General features: G+C 37.8%; 1 protein-coding gene across 2 annotated transcripts in view; it reads left to right on the top strand.

The window, feature by feature from the left end:
• The window catches only part of NSF (N-ethylmaleimide sensitive factor, vesicle fusing ATPase), a 162,996-nt gene that overhangs the window by 77,704 nt on the left and 64,487 nt on the right, over positions 1-20,805 (top strand). For both annotated transcript variants that reach the window (XM_060081415.1, XM_060081416.1), the window contains exon 9: positions 11,332-11,531. In XM_060081415.1, the coding sequence (XP_059937398.1) occupies positions 11,332-11,531 (200 nt within the window). The remainder of the gene's footprint in view (positions 1-11,331; positions 11,532-20,805) is intronic.

The following is a 20,805-nucleotide window of genomic DNA, read 5'->3' as shown; positions in this document are numbered from 1 at the left end:
CTCCACTCCAGACTTAATGAATTCAAATTTCTAGGAGTAGTGCTTGGAAATCTGCATTTTAAGAGGCTCCATTGGGGACTGCAAGTAAAATGAGTTTAAAGCTAAGGGACAGGGGAAAAAAAAGAAGAAAGGAAAAGCTGTAAAATTCTGAAACTAATAAAGATACATGCTGCCAGATGGCAGCAAGGCAGGACCTGCTATAGTAGAAGCATGATCTTTGTCATCAAGAATTTGTGAAACATCAGGCCACACCCTCTGAGGGAGTAGAAAACGGATGGGGGTGTCAGCAAAGATTAGTTTGGAGAGTTACTACACATACCCCATCCTTAGTTCTAGGCTATCTAATGAGAGGCTCTATAGTGAATCTCAGGTAACTAATTTGGATATAGACTAGTCAGGTGGTAGGCATCCTGCATAGATGCTTGATGCTTAGGGCACAGGCCTTTTCCACTTTATCATAATGGAACTCAAGGTGCTCTTGGCATTTTAAAGTTGATGGGGCAACAACAGGTCTCTACTGGACAAAATGACACCCAGAGATTAGACAATCAAAGGCCTGACTGCTCAAATGGGGTCAGAAGTTGTGTTTTTAGTCTTAAGTATTTCCTTTTCTTAAGATTTGCTAAGTGCCCAGCTAAGCAAATGTAGATAGCTCGTTTTAGAGGCTGACTGACGATCTTTGAAACAAACAAACAAAAAGCCCTCCTATATTATGAGTTGATGGAAGCTAGTCTCCACGTCCTCATTGCATGGTTGGAAAACTGTTTCTTAGTGTAAATAATCATATTGTACTACTAAAATGATAAGTTGAATAGAACTCATAATTCTAGGAGAAGTTAGAATTATACAAACTTTAAAATAAAAGATTAAATATTGATGTTAATTTCTGATTGTATTTTCTGCAAGTGCATGCATGATTTAAAAATAAGCATTCAAATCTGGTTTGCACAACTGCAGAGAGAGGCTTGCAAGAGTTGTGAATATGTCCTGACTTGCTGCTAGTCTGTTGATAGCCTCCCTATTTTGGCAAACTTGGCAAATCTGTCTGCATTTGAACTGGAAGCTACTTGGGATTCCCCTTTAAGCATCACAAAACCCACTTCACACTTCTCTCTCTTTATAGATCATGTTTCCCACAAAATAAATTAAACACTCTTTATCCTGATGCTAATTTGACAGACATTCCTCCTAATTTATTATTATTCTGCTTACTCTGTGTAAAATTAATGTTTGCTGTAATTTTTTCCTCTTTTGGATACCTAAAAGTTGACTGACAATTTTTCCTCAGTGCAGCTTGCCTCTGATATAATCTCTGGAAAGCAAAGAAAATTCACTGCTTTTTAAAATTGAAGAGATTAGCAAATACAAATTTGTCACTTTTATGGATAATAGTTGAAAGATTATAAACAGTAAACATTACTATTTATTCATTTTTACTGCAGAAATAGGCTATGTATTTTTCATTGAGCTATTTTAAGAAAATAGTTTACAATTAGTATATTAGATCTCATACATATTTTCATGTATTATTTTCATCAGAGGGGCTACATAAGCCTTATTATAATGGATAAGGTCTTATTATATTTAGACTTTTAGGTCAAAAATCATTTCAAGCTATTCATAGCACACACTTAAAGCCTCCTAAAGTTCTCTCCACCAAAATTTGTATGATCACTGAATATCAATACCTGGGGCTCAAACGGTGTTGCAAATTTTTACATTGTTGGAGAATTGCTAATTCAACTGGCAGAGAGTGGTAGTTAGAATTAAGGTGAGAAGTGCATATCATACTAATCTACCTCAAACTAAGAGGCAAAGGATGGGCAGTGGTAATCTAGCACTGCAAATGCCCTTTTGGGTGAAGAACCCAGAAATAGCCCCAGTTCCTCTCAATAGAACCAAATCATCCCAGGTGGGTGCTAGCAGAGTGAGGTGTATGCCCCCGTAAGAAAGAGGAGGGGCAGCTTTCTAGTATCTGGTAGTTAAGGGCTGTGAGAGTGGGTGCAATTGGGAGGATAAGAGGAACTTTGGAAAAGAAATATTTATTATAATAGAACAGGTTGGGGAGAAAGATGACAGAAGGATGTGTACACATGGAACTGATAGTTGTGGTAGCTTGGTTTTTATGGATGGAGCTACATCTTGACCCTAAATGAGGTTGCAAGGCTTGAGAAATAGGTGTAAATTGAATTCTGCCTAAGGCATAAGAGAAGCAGGTGGGACTGACTCTGATAGTAATCCACCTGGAAGAGAGAGACTAAAGCTACAGAGATTCCTGCCCTACTGAACACTAGTAAAATCTTTGTGAAACTACTGTTACAACTCATTTACTACAGTGTTAATTTGGAGTTTGAGATTCATCAATGGAATGGGCACTATAATTTGCAATGTCCAAGTGACACTCGTGTTTTAGATAAAGTGTCTAAGGGGCCAGATGGTCACAATAGTCTCAGAAAGAACTTCACAAGCAAAATTGTCACTTATTTTCAAGCTTTACAGTCACCTAACAATGATCTAATTCTCACATTAGCAGTTGGGAGTCTGGTTCCATTTCATCACTCCTCTGCAGCAAGGTGATAAAAAATAAGCTAATATTTATTAAGCCAATATTTACGAGATCTTCCTATGTACCAGGAAGTATTCTAAGTGCCTTATGTGCATTATACTTAACCTTCATAATAATCTTCTGAGGTAGTAGCTATTATTTCCAGTTAGTAAGTGGAAGAACCAGGACTTGAATCCAGGCAAGCTGACTCCAGAGCCCCCATTTTTGAATTTATTTAGTACAAAAAACCATCCTTTATTCTGAGATTATGTCCATCCTACCTTTTGATATTACAATATATTTTCTTATATGAAGTGGTGCTGATAGAAGATGCCAGGTTTGATATTTTTGTTTGTTTAAGAAATCTTTACCTTGCAGAATAAAAACTAAGCAACCCAATGACAACACTAATCTCCAGGTATTTTTGAAAACAGAAGTTGTTTAGCTAGTTTTGGAAATCTTAAGTCTGAGAATCACTGGTCAGAAAAATGGGACTCTTAGTTAGTAATTTTTAATGTTCTCTAGAGATTTTTTCACTTGATTTATTTCCTAATGCACTTAATCCAATCAGTCCTCACCTATCTGGCACCTGACCACAAGTCATACTTTCATCCATTTGACAAATATCTGTTTGAAATATAATTGAAATGCAGCTTTGCGGTTCATATTTTAGGAAATCATTAAAAATACTTTATGACAAGGGCTCTAGAATGAGATACAAACAAGCCTTGTACTAAATTATTTACAGAATGTAGTCTTATAGTGAGGTTCCAGTGTCATGTTCACTTAAATCCTTAGTAAACAATGGCATTACCATTTGCTATGTTTATTTCTTTGGTGTTTTACATTATTTGTACTGTTATTAATAGCTATTACATAGTGATATATTAATAGATATTAATACTTTTCATTGTCCCTAACATATGGAGAACAAAATGGAAGAGAACAAGAGTAGCCCTGCTAGAGAAGAATGAACAGGGGAGCCAGACAAAGAAGTTGTCTGGCTTACTTGTTGCTCTAACTGTAATCTTCATTGTTTGCTTTATTTATCTATGTGTCATTGGTGACTTCAGTATCCTTGTTGGTGATTTGTTCAACAGTCTGTCTTCACAGTTCTTTGGAGTCCTCATTTCCATTTAACTTTTCTTTCACTTCATCTCAGCCGCTCACTCTTTGGTCGTACCCAAGACTGCACCATCACTAATAACCACTACTTCGGGGATCTCAGTTTTAAGCATCTTGTTCTCTAGCCACCTCCCATTTTTTCCTTGCTTTCTTCTAGCATAGCCCTTACCCCAACTCCAGCAAGTTTGACATGGGGACCTTCCAGTTAACTTACTCTGTCACTTCCCAGCCTTTTTGTCATCTTTACCCAGCTTAGATTCCATGGTCTATCACCTTCACCCTCCTCACATACACCCTTAACAGCCTTGCTCCTCATCTTGTATATGTCAGGTGTTTCTCAGCTACCTGCTTACTCTGTATCAGTACCCAGACTTAAATATGGCTTAAGAAAAACACAAAACCATGGTGTTTGATCTCACTTTAAATTTAAGAACCAAATCTCAAGCGAGCCCTCAGTATTTCTTGGAATCAGTATTTCCTTGCATTCCTTCTATGTTTCCTTAATCTACACTTGATCTTAGCCAAAAGGCCGAGAAGGGATGTATTTCCTTAGTCTTGTCAGTTTCCTCACCTACTCTCTGAGATGACTAGTTCCTCTCGATTCTCAAACATCCAACACCACCTCTTCCGTCCTTCCATCCTCACCAGCAGCTGCTGACCTGGAATCTTTATTTCACTGAGAAAATAGAAATAATCAGAAGAGAACTACCTTCCCACCTCCAGATGTAGCATTTGTTGAATGAATCAAAGAACATGATATCCCAGAACTTCATTTACTCATATATTCAAATATAATTAGCAACTTAAAATTCCAAAACCAAATATATAAAGCCATTTTGGGCCATTTTGAATTATGCTTTTCACTACCACCTTCCTTTGTGTTACTGTAACCAAGAGTTGTTATGTTTTGCCTCATCCAGATAAAAATTAGTTATTTTTAGGAAGATGATTAACAGGAGCAGTTAATAAAATAAGCAGTTAAATAACTGAACTCAGGAAATGAAGAGAAGAAATGCTTTGGCACTATATTTGATTATACTATTAGCCCACATTAGTTATTACTTATATAAGTTATGGAGGAAGGAGAAAAGATGCAAATGACTTAGAAATGAAGACTATAGCCTCAAACTTGGTGGAGAATGGAGGGAGAATGTTGAAATCAGGCCATGTGATAGTTCTGGATTTTTTTGGATGGAAAATTAGATAATAGACTTGAGCAAAAATCAGATAATAGACTCTAGCTAAAATTAGATAATAGACTTCAAATTAAATTAATACTTTACCTTGTGTTGCTAAACTTTAAGATTCAGTTTTGAAAAAAAGAGATGGTTAAAACCAAAAAAAGTCAAGATTCTTACGCCAGCTTTGATAAAATTTATATTTATATAATTGAGTAAGAACCTACCTTACCTAACACTGTAAGTTGCTTATATAATTACAGCAAAGAGGAGAGTCCCTCAGTAACCTGAATTTCGTATGCTGAGCTCACTTACCCAACGGCACGTGTCTGCTCAAGCACATTTCCCCACACGTTTCCCAATTCCCCACGTTCTTTCCAAACCTTTACCATGTTTCCCAATATCATCTCCTCATCCTGCATTTTGTAGATGACCTAAGCCCCCTACTTCACATAGTAAACAGAACCCAACAGGCATAACCTCAGCTTACTTCCTCTTCCCTTTACTTAACTAGTCTCAGAAGAAGAGGTTTCCTTGCAACTATCTCCTTAATCCTTAAATCCTATCTCCTTAAATCCCTACTCTTTGTTGCCAGAGTTCCTGAAAGTGTGATCTCTGTCTGTTCTTGCTTATGCTACTTAGCTTCCTTCTCCTACCGCAACCCAAAATGATCTGACCCAGATCAGCATAAACTTTCCGATTTTTAAATCTAATGTTCTCTTTCCAGGCCTCATCCTTTGTCTCTGGAGCATTTGTCCCTATTGTCACATTCCTCTGCTTAAAGCTTTTTGAGGCTTTTCATGTGCCCAGAGCCGGCATTCAAAAATATCGAACCAGTAGTTTTGATATCTTCTCTGAGCTTTCAACAAGTCTTTCTTAATGGACATTGCTGCCTGAATCTCAAATGCCTTATAGCCAAAAACAAAGTTATGATTTCCTCTTGCTAACTTCTTGGTTGTTTTCTGAGATTACTGTCATTTTTCCCATGTGCCCCCAGGCTAGGTGCCTTAAGGTCATCCTTGACTCTTCCTCTTTTTCTTATTTTCATTTGGTCTCTAAGCTCTGATGAACATCTCCCCTCTCTTCCATTCTTTTCCTACTACTATTTCTTCAGATTATTACCTCTTCCCATTCCTGGTCTCTTGTCTGGATTATTTCAGTAGTACATTCAGGGATTTTAATTTGAATTCCATGATTGGACCCCAGAGGATCTAAAAATCTTCTCAAAATTGCATGCAAATTTTTGTACATGGGCATTTTTTCTGGGCAGGTCCATTAGACTATTCCATGGGAAAGAAAATGAGAGATAGAATGAGAGAATATGACATTTTAAACAAGTCAGTTCCACTGATTTCTCATTCTTCTATGCCTGCCCTTTGCTATGTAGTTCCCTAACCCAGGGAACTGATCTCTGAGTAGTGAGGGGGCATGTAAGACATAAAGGAAAAAAAAAAAAATGGAACAGTACAGCTCGCAGTCAGACAGTCCAGCAGCCAGAGATCAGAGGCTCCCCAGCATCAGAGCTAGGCCTTAATGTCCTGGAGAAGCTCAGGGGAAAGCTGGGGTATCAGTAGGGAGGCAGCCTTCTGAGGCCTCTGGACCCAGTTGTTCATGTGCTTCCAAAGGACTTGGAGGGATAGGAAAGCTTAATTGGCAAAAATCCAGAGCCAGCCAGCGAGATGGTGTCCCCAGAAAAAGGTTACGAACATTCCTCCAACTAGATTCCCACCTTTGGAGTCTAGAGGATCTTTGTCCTCTAGTCCTTCGTCTACTCCACCCCCGGTTAGTTTTTAAACACACATCTCATTATGTATCCTCCCTGATTAAAAAACCCTGGGTTTTTACAAAACAGGTTAAAAACTCCCGGGCATGGTGTCAAGGCCTTCCTCAGTTGGGAACCTGTCATCCCCTTACTCAGGCACTCACCTCCAAGGCTCCCAGCCACAGAAGGTGATAACTGGCTGTTTTGAGAGGACAGCTTCTGGGTCCATACTGCCATGCCTAATCTAATGCTAATCTCTCTCTCTAGGGTGCCATTTCCCTTCGCTTGCCCAGCCATGCACCTCGAGCTGGCCTTCAAGACCCAGGCTGTATGTTCCCTCTTCCCCTGTGTCCATCCCTAATTTTCTGCCGTCACTGTAGCAGAATCAGTCTCTCTTGGCTAGGTTCCAAAAAACATTTCATGCACATCTCTGATAATGTCATATTATATTGTAGATAACCTATTTTTATTTGTCTTTCCTACTAAATCAGAAATGCCCTGCAGGTAGGGACTGCCTTTTTCATGTTTGTATCCAAACACCTAGTTTCGTGCCTAGTCCAAACAGGAGCTTAATACACTTTTGTTGAATGGAATTACTTATGAAGAGTTTTTATGACTCATTTAAATTAGAGACCAATGCTTATTTAATAAGTCAGAAAGGCTATGATAATAATAGTAATAACAGGGCTTCCCTGGTGGCGCAGTGGTTGAGAGTCCGCCTGCCGATGCAGGGGATACGGGTTCGTGCCCCGGTCTGGGAAGATCCCACATGCCGCGGAGAGGCTGGGCCCGTGAGCCATGGCCGCTGGGCCTGTGCGTCCGGAGCCTGTGCTCTGCAATGGGGGAGGCCACAACAGTGAGAGGCCCGCGTACAGCAAAAAAAAAAAATAATAATAGTAATAACAAAGTCCCATTTATACTGCTTATTCAAGTAACTGCTTCCTTTGTGGAAGTGGATTTTGAAAATCTTCACATGTTATTGTATATTTTTGATGTGCTTTCTTGACATCCTAAAAGAATTATGGTTCTCATGCAGACTAGAGTTTCTATGACATTCTTATTGATGTTATATTGAATAAGTTCTGTAATTTCACAGATCTGTATTATATATAAGTTCCACAGATGTGCATTTTATCTTTCTCTCAAACTTCATGGTAATATTTTGTGGGTTATTTATTTTACGACATCTGAGTCAATTTAATTCAAAACACATTAAATTGAGCATTTCCCACGTACAAAAACAGAGTTACAGAGTTAAAAATCTAGTATTTATGTAGTATGTAGTTTGTCTTGCTAAATTTGTAAGTCCCAGTCATTGCAAAGGTGTTTTTTAGGTATTTAAAGTAGTTCAGCCATGAAAGTACATACTGTTCATAATTTAAGAGCTTCAAATCATTTTTAAAAACCATCTTCTATCCCCCCATTTTCTCTGAGTTTTGTAGGGAAAGAATCAATAATTTACTTATTCAGCCATTTATTGAGTACATATTATGTACTAGGCATTAGGCTGGGTGTCTGCAATTCAGGATTGATGAGACAGTATCTGCCCTTGAATAGTTCACAGTCTAATAGAAAAGAAAGTATAAAAACAAATAATTGCAGTTTAAACTTTGGAGAAGAGGAAGGAAGCTCCTTCTTTGAGAACTGATGCTGAGGTTGAGGAAAGAGGTGTCTGCAGATAAATTTGTAGATAAAGAAGCAGGGATGTGAAGGGGGTTTGGAGATGTAATTAAGGTTACTAATAACCTCATCAAAAGATAGGGAGATTAACCTGAAATATCTGGGTGGGCCCAACATCATCACATAAGGTAGTTTAAGGCAGAAGAGGCAGAGAGATGTATCAGAAAGAGAAGCTGAAGAGAACTGAAGCATAAGAGAAACTCAGTCACTTGCTGGAGGGGGACCACATGGAAAGCGTCAAAAGGAAAGTAGGCAGCCTCTAGGAGAAAAGATCAACCTGACCCCTAGCTGACAGCCAGCAAAGAAACAGGGATCTCAGTCTTATAGTCACAAGAAAATAGATTCTATCAACAACCCACATAAACTTGTGGATTCTTCCCAGAGCCCCATTGGCCCACACCTTGATTTCAGTCTTATGAAAAATGGAGCAGAACCACCCAAACCCACCCAAACTTCTGACTTAAAGAGCTGTGAAATAATAAATCTGCAGTGTTTAAAAAAAAGAGGGGGGCCAAGAAAAGAAAAGAAGAAGCAGGGAGCGGAAGGGAGTTCATACCTGATAGTCTTTTTTTTTTTTAATATGAAAAGTAGGAAACTAGATCATCTCTAAGAATTAATGGCATGGGTAGTGCTTGAGAAGAGAACACTGAAGTCTGTATAATAACTAAGGAGAATGGGAGATGAACAGAAACAGGTAAGGGGTGCATGCAATATTGAGAAAGCAGTGAGAGTAGAACTGAAATCAGATAGCATGAGACTGTTAGGCTATCAGTCAGCCAGTGGTGTAATTTTCTCTGGTCATACTCTGTGGCCAGTGTTTAGGTGCAGTAAAGCCATATTGTGTTCAGGGCTCATAGGGTAGGTATCACAGAAGTATAAGAATGCTGAGGAGGTGAGAGCCTTTGAAAGAAAGCATGGCTTAATATGGAAGGAAGTGTGGTTAGAAGGAAGTTGATAAACTTGGAGAAGGTTGAGACTGGAGAGATGTGGCTGAGGGCTGGTACTTTGTAGGTACTTAGCAAGTCTTCATTTTATCCTTTCTGGCTCTCCCCTCCTTGTGCCTGTTTCACTCCCTCCACCACCACCTGCCTCTGCAATGGTTTATACAGATAGTTTCAAATCATGATAGTAGCAGTTGGTTTGGAGAGGAAGGTTAGGAGCCAGGTTCCAAAGTCCTCATCAGATGTGTCCCAGTGGCTTGGATGCTGACAGTGCCTGGTGGTGTTGGCCTCTAGGAGAAGCTCAAGGCTTATCCCCTTATCTCCTTACCCCTCATGCCCCAAGGGTGGGACAAGGGCAAAGACAGTTTATGGGCCACCGTTCTTTTTTTTTTTTATTTAATTAATTTATTTTTGGCTGCATTGGGTCTTTGTTGCTGCACGTGGGCTTTCTCTAGTTGCGGTGAGCGGGGGCTAGTACTCTTCATTGTGGTGCACGGGCTTCTCATTGCGGTGGCTTCTCTTGTTGCAGAGCACGGGCTCTAGGCACATGGACTTCAATAGTTGTGGCACACAGGCTCAGTAGTTGTGGCTTGCGGGCTCTAGAGCACAAGCTCAGTAGTTGTGGCACACGGGTGTAGTTGCTCCACAGCATGTGGGATCTTCCTGGCCCAGGGATCGAACCTGTTTCCCCTGCACTGGCAGGTGGATTCTTAACCACTGAGCCACCAGGGAAGTCCCTGGGCCACAGTTCTTAGGACAGAAATTTACTCTGTGATGAGAATGGTTAAGAATCTAAGCCTTTCAGGGTTTCCACTAAGTTCCCCTTGTCTCTTCAAGTCTAACCAGAAGCACAGATCTCTTTACTTTCAAGAATTTAAAAGGGAGTCTTTTTTTGAAACAAAGATAGAAGCAATGGCCGTACTGACAACCCAAAGTATCTTCCTCCTCAGAATCTAAAATTTCTAGTAGAGTTGGTTGAATCTTGTGGTTTACTTTATTGAGTCATTCGATGTATTGTCGTAATTTTCCTTAAAGATAAAATTTTTTGAGGCTTTTGTTCCTAATGAGGACATTTTCCATAAAAATACGCTGTATCCCATTTCCAGAAATTTTCTTGTTCACCTGTAGTTTTGAGTGTAACGCTTGAAATCTAAGAATTCATTATTTCACAGAGTGCTTTTTTGGTGTAGTATAAAGAAAAAACGCATAAGTAAAGAGTCATGCATCTTAAGTGTGAAACTTAACTAGGTGAGAATTCCTAGAGTGAGTAAACAGTAACCAAATTTCATCTTTATCTTAAGAAATGGAGTAAATGCTTGTGTAGAGTGGGCTAAAGAAATCCCAGGGAGTCTAAATCATTAGTCTTGCTATTTTACTATTCTTAATGATACCTTTAAGGCATTTAGCAATGGTTGCCTAGAAAAGAATTGAATACTATTCTTGTGAAGCTTCAGTTTCATTTTCATCCTGGTGGCTCTGAGAAAACACTTTTCTCACTTGGCATAGTCACGTGAAATAGGGCATTCAACTTCATCCACAAAGTCTGTAACATCCATCTGGACCCTATGGATTGCTCTATACCCACCCAACTCAGACATGTCTGCCCTTTCTTCAAGTGCTTGTATTGACAGGTAGACCTGTAATTTCTTTGACTAAGATACAGTTTCCGTAGCCTGTTGTATCATAATAGATCTGTATTGGGTTAAACTTGCCTAAAAACAGATCTTTTTTCCCCCTGGCTTTAAAGTAAAGGATAATGAAAAAGAAGTAATATTTCCTAATTAGGTATTTAGGTCAAAGAGACATTTTCAGAGTTAAAAGTATTCGTTCTCAATGATAGTTCAAATATACTTTTCCAAGGACCTTTAATTGGCAGCTTTCCCCCTCAACTCTTGGTACTGGTGTAGGAATTGTTTGTGGATTTTCTATTTTAAAAAGATCTTCAGTTCATTCTTGTTCTATTTATAGCACCTAGATATTAATATATGTTAATGCTATTGCTGTATTCTTCCTAACATTCATGTGAAGAAGAAAGAAAACTTTGATGTCTTACTTGGATTTTAGTTAGTTGATGTAAGACTGTTTTCTTTTCCTTTTTAGGTTGCAAACATGTTAAAGGCATCCTGTTATATGGGCCTCCAGGTTGTGGTAAGACTCTCTTGGCTCGACAGATTGGCAAGATGTTGAATGCAAGAGAGCCTAAAGTGGTCAATGGGCCGGAAATCCTCAACAAATATGTGGGAGAATCAGAGGCTAACATTCGTAAACTCTTTGCTGATGCTGAAGAGGAGCAAAGGAGGGTAATGTTAACATAAGTACAATTTAGTAAAAGTTTGTAATCACTTATATGATGATTGAAACCCAGAGTTATGGTGGAAGACTTGTTGCTGTGATTTATAGTTTGAAGAAATTGCAGATAAAATTTATTTTGAACCGAGTTATGTCACTGAACTGGGATTATGGGAGATTTACATGTTGTGAGCAGATGTCAATATCCACATGTTCATAATACAAAGATAGATGATTATATGAGCCAAAGATTTTGCAAAACAGATCATGAATATGTTTTTAAGTGACACTTTTATTCCGCATTACTTCCAGAGACTTGAACTCATTTATCCTAAAAGAGAGAAATTAAATCCATAAAGGGACTTGTAGAATTAAGTATGTGTACGGTTCATGTGCAGAAAGCTAACTTACTTACCACTGACTTAACTCAGCTGTAGTGACAGGTATAAGTTGTTAGGTCTCAAAGGAAAACTTGATTGGGGTCTTAGAAAAAAATAAAATTAACTAAAAATCAAGCCAGAGTTTACTAATTGTGATGGTTAATTTTGTGCTGATTTGCCTGGGCCTCAGGGTGCCTGGACATCGGTTAAACATTATTCTGGGTGGGTTGTGTTTACCATTTGAATCTGTAGACTGTCCCTAATATGTCATCCAATCAGTTGAAGGCCTGAATAGAAGAAAAAGGCTTACCCTCCCTTGAGTAAGAGGGAATTTCCTACTGCCTGATCTGGGATATCAGTTTTTTCCTGCCTTCAGACTCAAACTGAAACACCTCTTCCTGGCTCTCAAGCTTGCAGGCCTTTGGACTGGAACTACACCATCAGCTCTCTTGTGTCTCCAGTTTGCCAGCTGCAGAACTTGGGCCTTGTCAGCCTCCATGATTATGTTAGCCAACTCCTTACATTTAATCTCTAGATAGATGGATAGATAGATTTTATATATATATATATTTTTTTTTTCAGGTATCAATAGAATAGATAGACTAGATCTATTGATTCTGTTTCTCTGGAAAACTTTGACTAATATACTAGTATTAACATTTGTTTCATTAAAGGAAAGTGGGATTTCTGGTTCTGGCAATACAGTAGACTAGGTAACCTGAAAACCTTCCTTCTACAAAAATCTTCAAATGCTGGGTAAAATATAACTAAAATCATTTCAAATGCACAATTGAGCTCTCAGGAAAGAAAAGGAAGTCTTCAGAAATCAAAAGAAAACTGAAAACTAGAGTAGTAAAGATAATGAGCTGCAGCTTTTGGTTCTGGTAATGTGTGCATTTGGGTTTTAGCATCCACTAGGGGGCATAAAATGAGTCCTTGAACTTCCTTAAGGTGTGGCCTAGGAACTGGAACCTTCAAAGCAGCTCTGTCATCAATGAGAAGCATGACTAGAAAATATTTCCCTATCAGCACAGAGAAATAACAGAACCTTTTAACTATTTGCCTGGGTTGTAGAGTGGGAGATGAGGGATCTGCCATCGGAATTCTAAACCATGGATCTTTAACTCATGCTTAGGATTTGAAAACACACACACACACACACACACACACACACACACCCCACTATGTAGTCTGGGGCCCCCAAATTGAGAAATTAATTTTAAAATGAATCCTGGGCCAGTGTTACCACATAGGGTTGTTAGATTTAAGCACACCCCAAGGGATACTCCAACAAAGCCAGGCCACAAGAGATTCTCACAGGGGAAGCTAAAATAGCTCCAATAAATGGAAAATGTCATCATCAAAATTTTAAACTCAGCAACTAGGTTAAACATAAGCAGTAGTTTCAGCTGAGGAGAGAAGTGATAAACAGTAGAATAGATCTAAAGAAATCACCCAGAATGTAGCACAGAGAGATAGAGAGATGGAAAATATGAAAGAGAAATTGAGATAACAGAGTTAAAATGAGAAGTCCAAATAGAAAGAATAGTGTAGAGGCAATATTCAAAGATAGAACGGCTGAGAATGTTCTAGAATTGATAAACATAAATACTTAGATTCATGTAGCACCATGAGCCCAAATGGGATAAGTAGAAATTTACATCTAGATGCATTGTAGTGAAACTGGAGAATGCCAAAGAAAAAAAGAGAAATGTCTTAGTATCAACAAAAAAGAAATGATGATGACATCCAAAGGGATATCCATTATGTTGACAGTAAACTTTTTAACAACAGCAAGAGAGACCAGAAAACAGTGGAGGAATATCTTCACAGAGCTAAGTAAAAATAACTGTCAACTTAAAATTTTATACCCAGCTTAATTCTCATTCAGGAATAAGATGAAATGAAGGTGTTTTTTCAGACAAATTCTAATAGAATTAACTAGTCACAGAAGCTTGTTGGAAGAATGTGAAGCAGGATATATTTGAGAATGAAGAAAATTGAACCCAGAAGGAAACAGTGGATGCGAGAAACAATGGTGAGCAATGAAATTGGTAAAAAATGTAGATAAAATCTGGAACTTCTACTTCTAGTAGTGACAGATTAGGTAATTTGAATCATGCCTGCCACTGAAGACTACCGTAAAAGCTCAACAAAGTGTTTAATTTTTTTTTTAATGTGCTTGGAGGTATCAGAGAGCTTACAAGGTCTAGGGGGAGAATGGAGGCCCAGAAAAAAAGGTCCCAGTTTATGGGGGTCACTGTTTCTCTGGAGCAATTAGCCATTTCTGGAGGGAGCTGCTAAACAGCTATGCAGCCCTCTTGACTGGCTAGTGGGTATAAGGGGGACAGAGATTAGAGCCTATGGCCCACAAAGAGGGGACATCTGATGAGCATGCCCCATTTTGAGCTGGAACTCTGAAGGGCTACACCATAGGAGCAAGTGTTAACCAGAAGCAGACATGCTGTTACAGAGGCTACAGATCAGCTTTGAGTCATGTTATTCTCTAAAATTAGGCTGAGGGTTCCTAAACCACTAGTGCCCCCAGACATGTGGCAGAATTGTAGATCCTTCCTGGTGGAAGGTAGTATCATGCAAGGCCATAAACTATTTCTATAGTTTGCAAATGCAATGCCTGGCTTATAATCAAAAGCAATCAGATACACAAAGACATAAACAACATGAAGAAAGAGAAACAAAAGATGATAGAAATTGGGCCTCAAGATACTGGAATTCTCAGATACAGACTTTTAAAATAAGTATACTTATTACATTCAAAGAGAAACAAGATTGAAAATTTTGGCAGAACACTGGAAACTGTTAAAAAAATCAAATGGAAATTCTGGGAATGAGAAATTCAGTAAATTAACTCAAGTTTAAACAACAGATTAGACACATCTAAAGAGAGACTTAGTGAACTGAAAGATGTTAGACAAAAATAACTACAGACAAAGGATGAAAGGAATGAAGAGAGATAAATACCACAAGAAAGTCTAGTGCACAATTTAAATTTCCAGGAAGTCAGGAGAAAGAGGATGGGGCAAAAGCAGTATTTGAAGAGAAAAGGGTTTAGAACTTTCTAAAATGGGTGAAGAACATCAGTCCATGGATTCCAGCAGTGATATAAACCTCAAGCAAAAGAAATACTGAAGAATTCTACACTTATAATCATTGTTAAATGGCTGAAAATAAAAAAAAGGAGAGAGAGAGAGAGAAATCTCAAAAGCAGCTAGAGAAAAAAAGGATTACCTTCCAATAAACAACAACTAGCTGGCAGCTGTCTTCTCAACAGAAATGACGAAAATCAAATCAGTTGAATGTCATTTTTTAAGAGAATAGCTGTCAACTTAGAATTTACATTGTCATGTAAATATACAATAAAGTACTGTATCGTAATAAAAATAGACTGGCTGTACACAGTTGTGAATCTAACAAATAAATGTTGAGCAAAAGAAAACACAAGAAAGGATCATATATACTGTATGATTCCATTTATATACAGCTCAACTAAAGTACAGTGTTTAATGATGCATGCTTCTAAGTTGGTAAAACTATAAAGGAAAGTGAGAAATAATTACCTTAACAATCAGATTGTGGTTGCCTTTGGGGCACAGGGGGGAGGGGTGTTGGGGAATGGTGGTGAGGAGGCACTGCCAGGATGCTGGCACTCTTCTGTGCCTTGTTATGGTTACATGGATTTTGTGACAATTTCTTCAGACATACATTCACATTTGTGGAACTTACCCTCTATGTATGTCATATTCCACAATAAAAACTTTTAAAAGAGGTTAAATTTAAGAAGCACTCACTGTACAAAATAATAATGATGATCAATATATCTTTTTAAGGATAGAACTAAAATACGGAACAAAACATGTGGGAAGTGGGTTGAATCCCTGTAAGATCCTTGTATTATTTGGGAAGAAGTTAGACATGTTAATTAACATAAAACTTAAGTAAATGTTTATGTGAAAATTGTTTATAGTTCTCAAGCTTTTCCAAGGCATGAAGGAGGAGTGGGGGAAGGAATAAAGAAAACTCAAATACTTCAGAAGGCAAGAAAGGAATAACAAGACTCAAAGAAAATGTGAAGATACTGAAAATGTAACTTTTAAAAAGATTTCACTTACAATAGCAGTCAGAATGATAAGGTAACTAGGATTAAATCTAACAGGAACGTTAAACGAGAAAATTATAAACATTTTTGAAAATCTTTTTTCAAGAGCTAATAAATGGTAAGATAGAACATGTTCACATGGGAATCCTGACATTATCATAAAAATGACAGTTGTGTCCATATTAATCTGTAAGTTCAGTGCTTTTCCAGTCAAGTCTAACAGGACTTTTTTGGAATTTGACTTTTTTTTTTTTTTTGGATGCTTGAAGACTCATGAAAATTTTGGAAAATAATGAAAAGTTACTTATTCAGATATCAAGACTTACTGGAAAGCTATAGTAATTGAAACAATTTTATATATTCATGCAAAAACAGACCATGGAAATAGAGGAACACAGGAAGAACTTGTTACGTGAAAAGTGGCAATACAAATCAGAGGGGAAATGATATACTGTAACATGGTGAGACTGAGATCATTGGCTCTCTGTTTGGAAAAAGATAAAATGCAGTCCCTATCTCGCTTCATACAGAATTACAAAATAGATTTGCAAAAAACAAAACTAAAACTTACAAGAGAAAATTTTTAGAAGAAAACTAGGGAAAGGCATTAAGAATTGAGGCTAGGGAAGAATTTCTTAATAAGGTATAGAAATTAAATCCATAAAAGAAAAAAAATGTTTATTTGGCTACATTAATATAAAGAAAATTCTCTCTGACAAATTACACTGGATACAAATGTCTCAAACTAGAGAAGGTGTTTGCAACCCATATAATCCACAAAAAATTGGTATTCTTCTATAATAAATTCTCTGTAGTAACTCCTGAATAATAAGTAAGAAAAAGACAAACACCACAATTTTTTTTAAAAACTGGCAAAGGATATGAATAGGCAATTTCTCAGAGGAAGAACCCATCTGACGATAAGCAGATGAAATAATGCTCAGGAAAATGCATAATAAAAGAGAAATCACCTTATAAACAACCTGATAAAATTTACAAAGGCTAATAATGCCAGAAGTTGATGAGGTTATGGAGAAACAGGGCTTCATATACATTACTAGTCATAGTATAAATTAGAAAAATAGTGAGTAATATTGTGCAGATTAATTTGACATCTTACAAAAATGAAGATGCACAAACCTCATGACCCATGAGTTCTACTTCAAGACAGCTACGCTAGAGAAACACTCTTGCACTAGTGCACCAAATGACATGTACCAGAATGTTGATTGCCACACTATATGCAATGGGGGGAAAACTAGAAACATCTTGATTCTTCTCAGTAGGAAATGGAGTATCATCTTAGACATTAAAATAAATAAGGGCCTCCCTGGTGGCGCAAGTGGTTGAGAGTCCGCCTGCCGATGCAGGGGATACGGGTTCGTGCCCCGGTCTGGGAGGATCCCATATGCCGCGGAGCGGCTGGGCCCGTGAGCCATGGCCGCTGAGCCTGTGCGTCCGGAGCCTGCGCGTCCGGAGCCTGTGCTCCGCAACGGGGGAGGCCACAACAGTGAGAGGCCCGCATACCGCAAAAAATAAATAAATAAATAAATAAATAAATAAATAAATAAATAACAGATTTACATGGATCAATATGCATAACACCCAGAAACATAATATCTATTTTCTTAATCTAGTAAGCTTTATTAAATCTAATTTATCCTGTCATTTCCTACTTTTTCTTATTTTTGTTGATGGTAAAAATAAATTTTAAACATTGCCTTTATAACAACCCTTCTACTGCTTCAGATCTACTTGTTGGGTGCTTAATCATTTCAGTTTTACACAAGGTGGTTTTCTCCCCTGCTTCCCTATATACTGTTAAGTTCTTGTTCATATTCAGATCTCTAGCCATCTCAGCTCCATTGCATCCTGGTATATTACTGCAAGTCTAATAACTGATCTCAACTCTTCAGACAGTCTCAGAACCAATTCGGTTTTACAATTCGTTCCTAATACTACAATATTTTTTGTTTCAGATATCTTTTTACCTCTCAGAATACCAAGAAAAATAGTCATTACCATTTACTATCTGGGTTGAAAGAACTTCTTTTTAAAAACTGTTTTTAAGTTGATTACAGATCACTTACAAACAAAAATAAAGGGAAGTAGAGACTATTAAAATATTTAATAGAGCTTAAATATAGCAAACCAAATTTTTATTCCATATTTTCCTGGGTTTGAAGATATCTACTGATTGATCGATAGATATATACCCAAAATGCGCAGGAGCCTCTGTATGTAACTAACTGTTCATCGGTTGTCATGCGTGAACTTGTACACTGATTCTAAATTTCAAATACATCTCTAATAGATTATAGCTTATCATTACTTCTTGTTCTTCTACTTGCATCGTCAAGACAATACTTGAAGAGTTTTTTTAAAAATCTTTGGCTTATAATTTTGTTGAAGAGGGGATGGACACCAGGCACTCCATAATTGCAAAATATTTTTATTTTTAGATTTGTATACACCTTTTAGAATGGCCAATCTAATTTTTTTAAGTATCATTTTAACTTTATTTATTTATGGCTGCATTGGGTCTTTGTTGCTGCACATGGGCTTTCTCTAGTTGTGGCGAGCACGGGCTACTTTTCCTTGCAGTGCGCAGGCTTCTCATTGCAGTGGCTTCTCTTGTTGCGAAGCCCGGGCTATAGGCTCGTGGGCTTCAGTGGTTGTGGCTCGCGGGCTCTAGAGTGCAGGCTGAGTAGTTGTGGCACATGGGCTTATTTGCTCCGCAGCATGTAGGATCTTCCTGGACCAGAGCTCGAACCCATGTCCCCTGCATTGTCAGGCAGATTCTTAACCACTGTGCCACCAGGAAAGTCCCCCAATCCAATTTTTAAATGTCTACATCATCTATTTCTTCTTGTTATCTCTCTAATACCTGCCTTCAGGATATGTCTACTAGAAACCATGTGAAGAAAATTCTGATACACAGATGAAAGAAGAGATGAAAGAATACTGTCATGTGTCCCTTTAGAAAAAAATGAGATGGCCTAGCTGATCAAAAAAATATTGCACAATGAAGACTTTCTGTTGAATAAGTAACTGGATGAAAATGCTGTGTTTTCTTTTTGTCCTTAGAAATATATTATTCAGGGCTTCCCTGGTGGTGCAATGGTTAAGAATCCTCCTGCCAATGCAGGGGACACGGGTTCGAGCCCTGGTCCGGGAAGATCCCACATGCCACAGAGCAACTAAGCCCGTGCACCACAACTACTGAGCCTGTGCTCTAGAGCCCTCGAGCCACAGCTACTGAAGCCCGCGCCTAGAGCCTGTGCTCCGCAACAAGAGAAGCCACCGCAATGAGAAGCCTGCGCACCACAAAAAAGAGTAGCCCCCACTCACCACAACTAGAGAAAGCCTGTGCACAACAATGAAGACCCAAAGCAGCCAAAAATAAATAAATAAACTATTAAAACAGAAATATTCAGTCATCCTTGAGTTTGAGAAACTCTATGTAGGATACCATTATCTGGAGGCACAGAGTCTGAGATTTTACTTACACTGATCCATTTCACCATCTTCGTTTGTGTCTCAGGTGCTGCGGTCTCACTCTTTGCATTCATCTCTGGATTCATCTAATAATTAGGAAATATTTCCCTCTGTTGATTTTCTTTTCTTTGCCCAGGAAGGCCAAGGAACAAAAACAAACAAAAATCTGAATTCTCAACTGTGTTCAGTTAAAGCTAAAATCAGGCAACAAAGATGGTGGATGGTGTCTAGACTTCTTTTATACCTTCTTGAGAGAAGATGCAATACTTTGGGCAACACAATAAAAAAGCTGAAAGTTGGTGTCATCGTGATATTTTTTTCACTATTGCATCATTCTTCAGAGCAATTCCATCCATTTATTTTCTTATTATTTTAATCTTTTTCAGTACAGTTAGGAATAATTGATGAGTAATGATGACATAATTTCTAGAATTTTGAAATAGCATAATATATCTTAGATTTATAAAAAGATCCAGTGGACCCACACAGTAATTGCAAGATAGAATGAGTTTTTTTTCTGTTTTTAAAAATATATATTTTCCGTTTTGTTCCTGTGGAATACTTTTAGAAAAAACGTAGTCATGAGATATCAATCTTTATAAATAGTTAAAACTGCTTAACAATGAAAACTAAAAACTGAAATTGTTTTTCAAGTGGACCCTAATGGTATACTGAAGATTAAGCATTAGGTGCAGGTGAGAAGCATTTTATAAAATCTGTTGTGATAGTTTCCAAATGGATGCATAGGTATCTTTGGTGCTGTTTTTAAACTTGCAGACAGTTTAAGTATGACACTATTAATAATAAAACTGAGTTGGCAAAGAATTTCTAGGTAGATATTAATCATAGCCAGCTTTTTCTGATATACTTTTCTCAATCCTTACATCCAGAAAGGCTTGGTATATTCGGTTAATGACCCCATGGAGAGTATATATGTGTTACATAATAAAGAAAAGCATCACCTCTGTGATTCTGGACAGTCCAGGCTGACAAAGATGAACACTTGCATATAGGTCAAACTAGCTAAATATAGAACAGCCATTTTCCAAGGCTGTTGCCAGGGGCTCAACAGCATCAGCTCTGTTTCTATGGGGGAAGACTTTGCAAATGGTAAGAACAGAGCTAGAAGTCAGTGAGTTGAAGAGAATTGCATTGTGGAACTTTAAACTCTTCAGTAAAGGGTTTATTGATAATTCAGCTATATTAATCTGTGAACATTAATCTTGACATCTTCCTTACCTGATTCCTAATTTATTGCAGTAAGAACTTGCCTTTATTTAAGTAACACAC

This window comes from Mesoplodon densirostris, chromosome 18, assembly GCF_025265405.1.
Source record: "Mesoplodon densirostris isolate mMesDen1 chromosome 18, mMesDen1 primary haplotype, whole genome shotgun sequence".
In the NCBI taxonomy this organism is placed as follows: Eukaryota; Metazoa; Chordata; class Mammalia; order Artiodactyla; family Ziphiidae; genus Mesoplodon; species Mesoplodon densirostris.
Note: the sequence above shows the minus strand (reverse complement) of the source record. Positions and strands in the feature narration are given on the sequence as shown.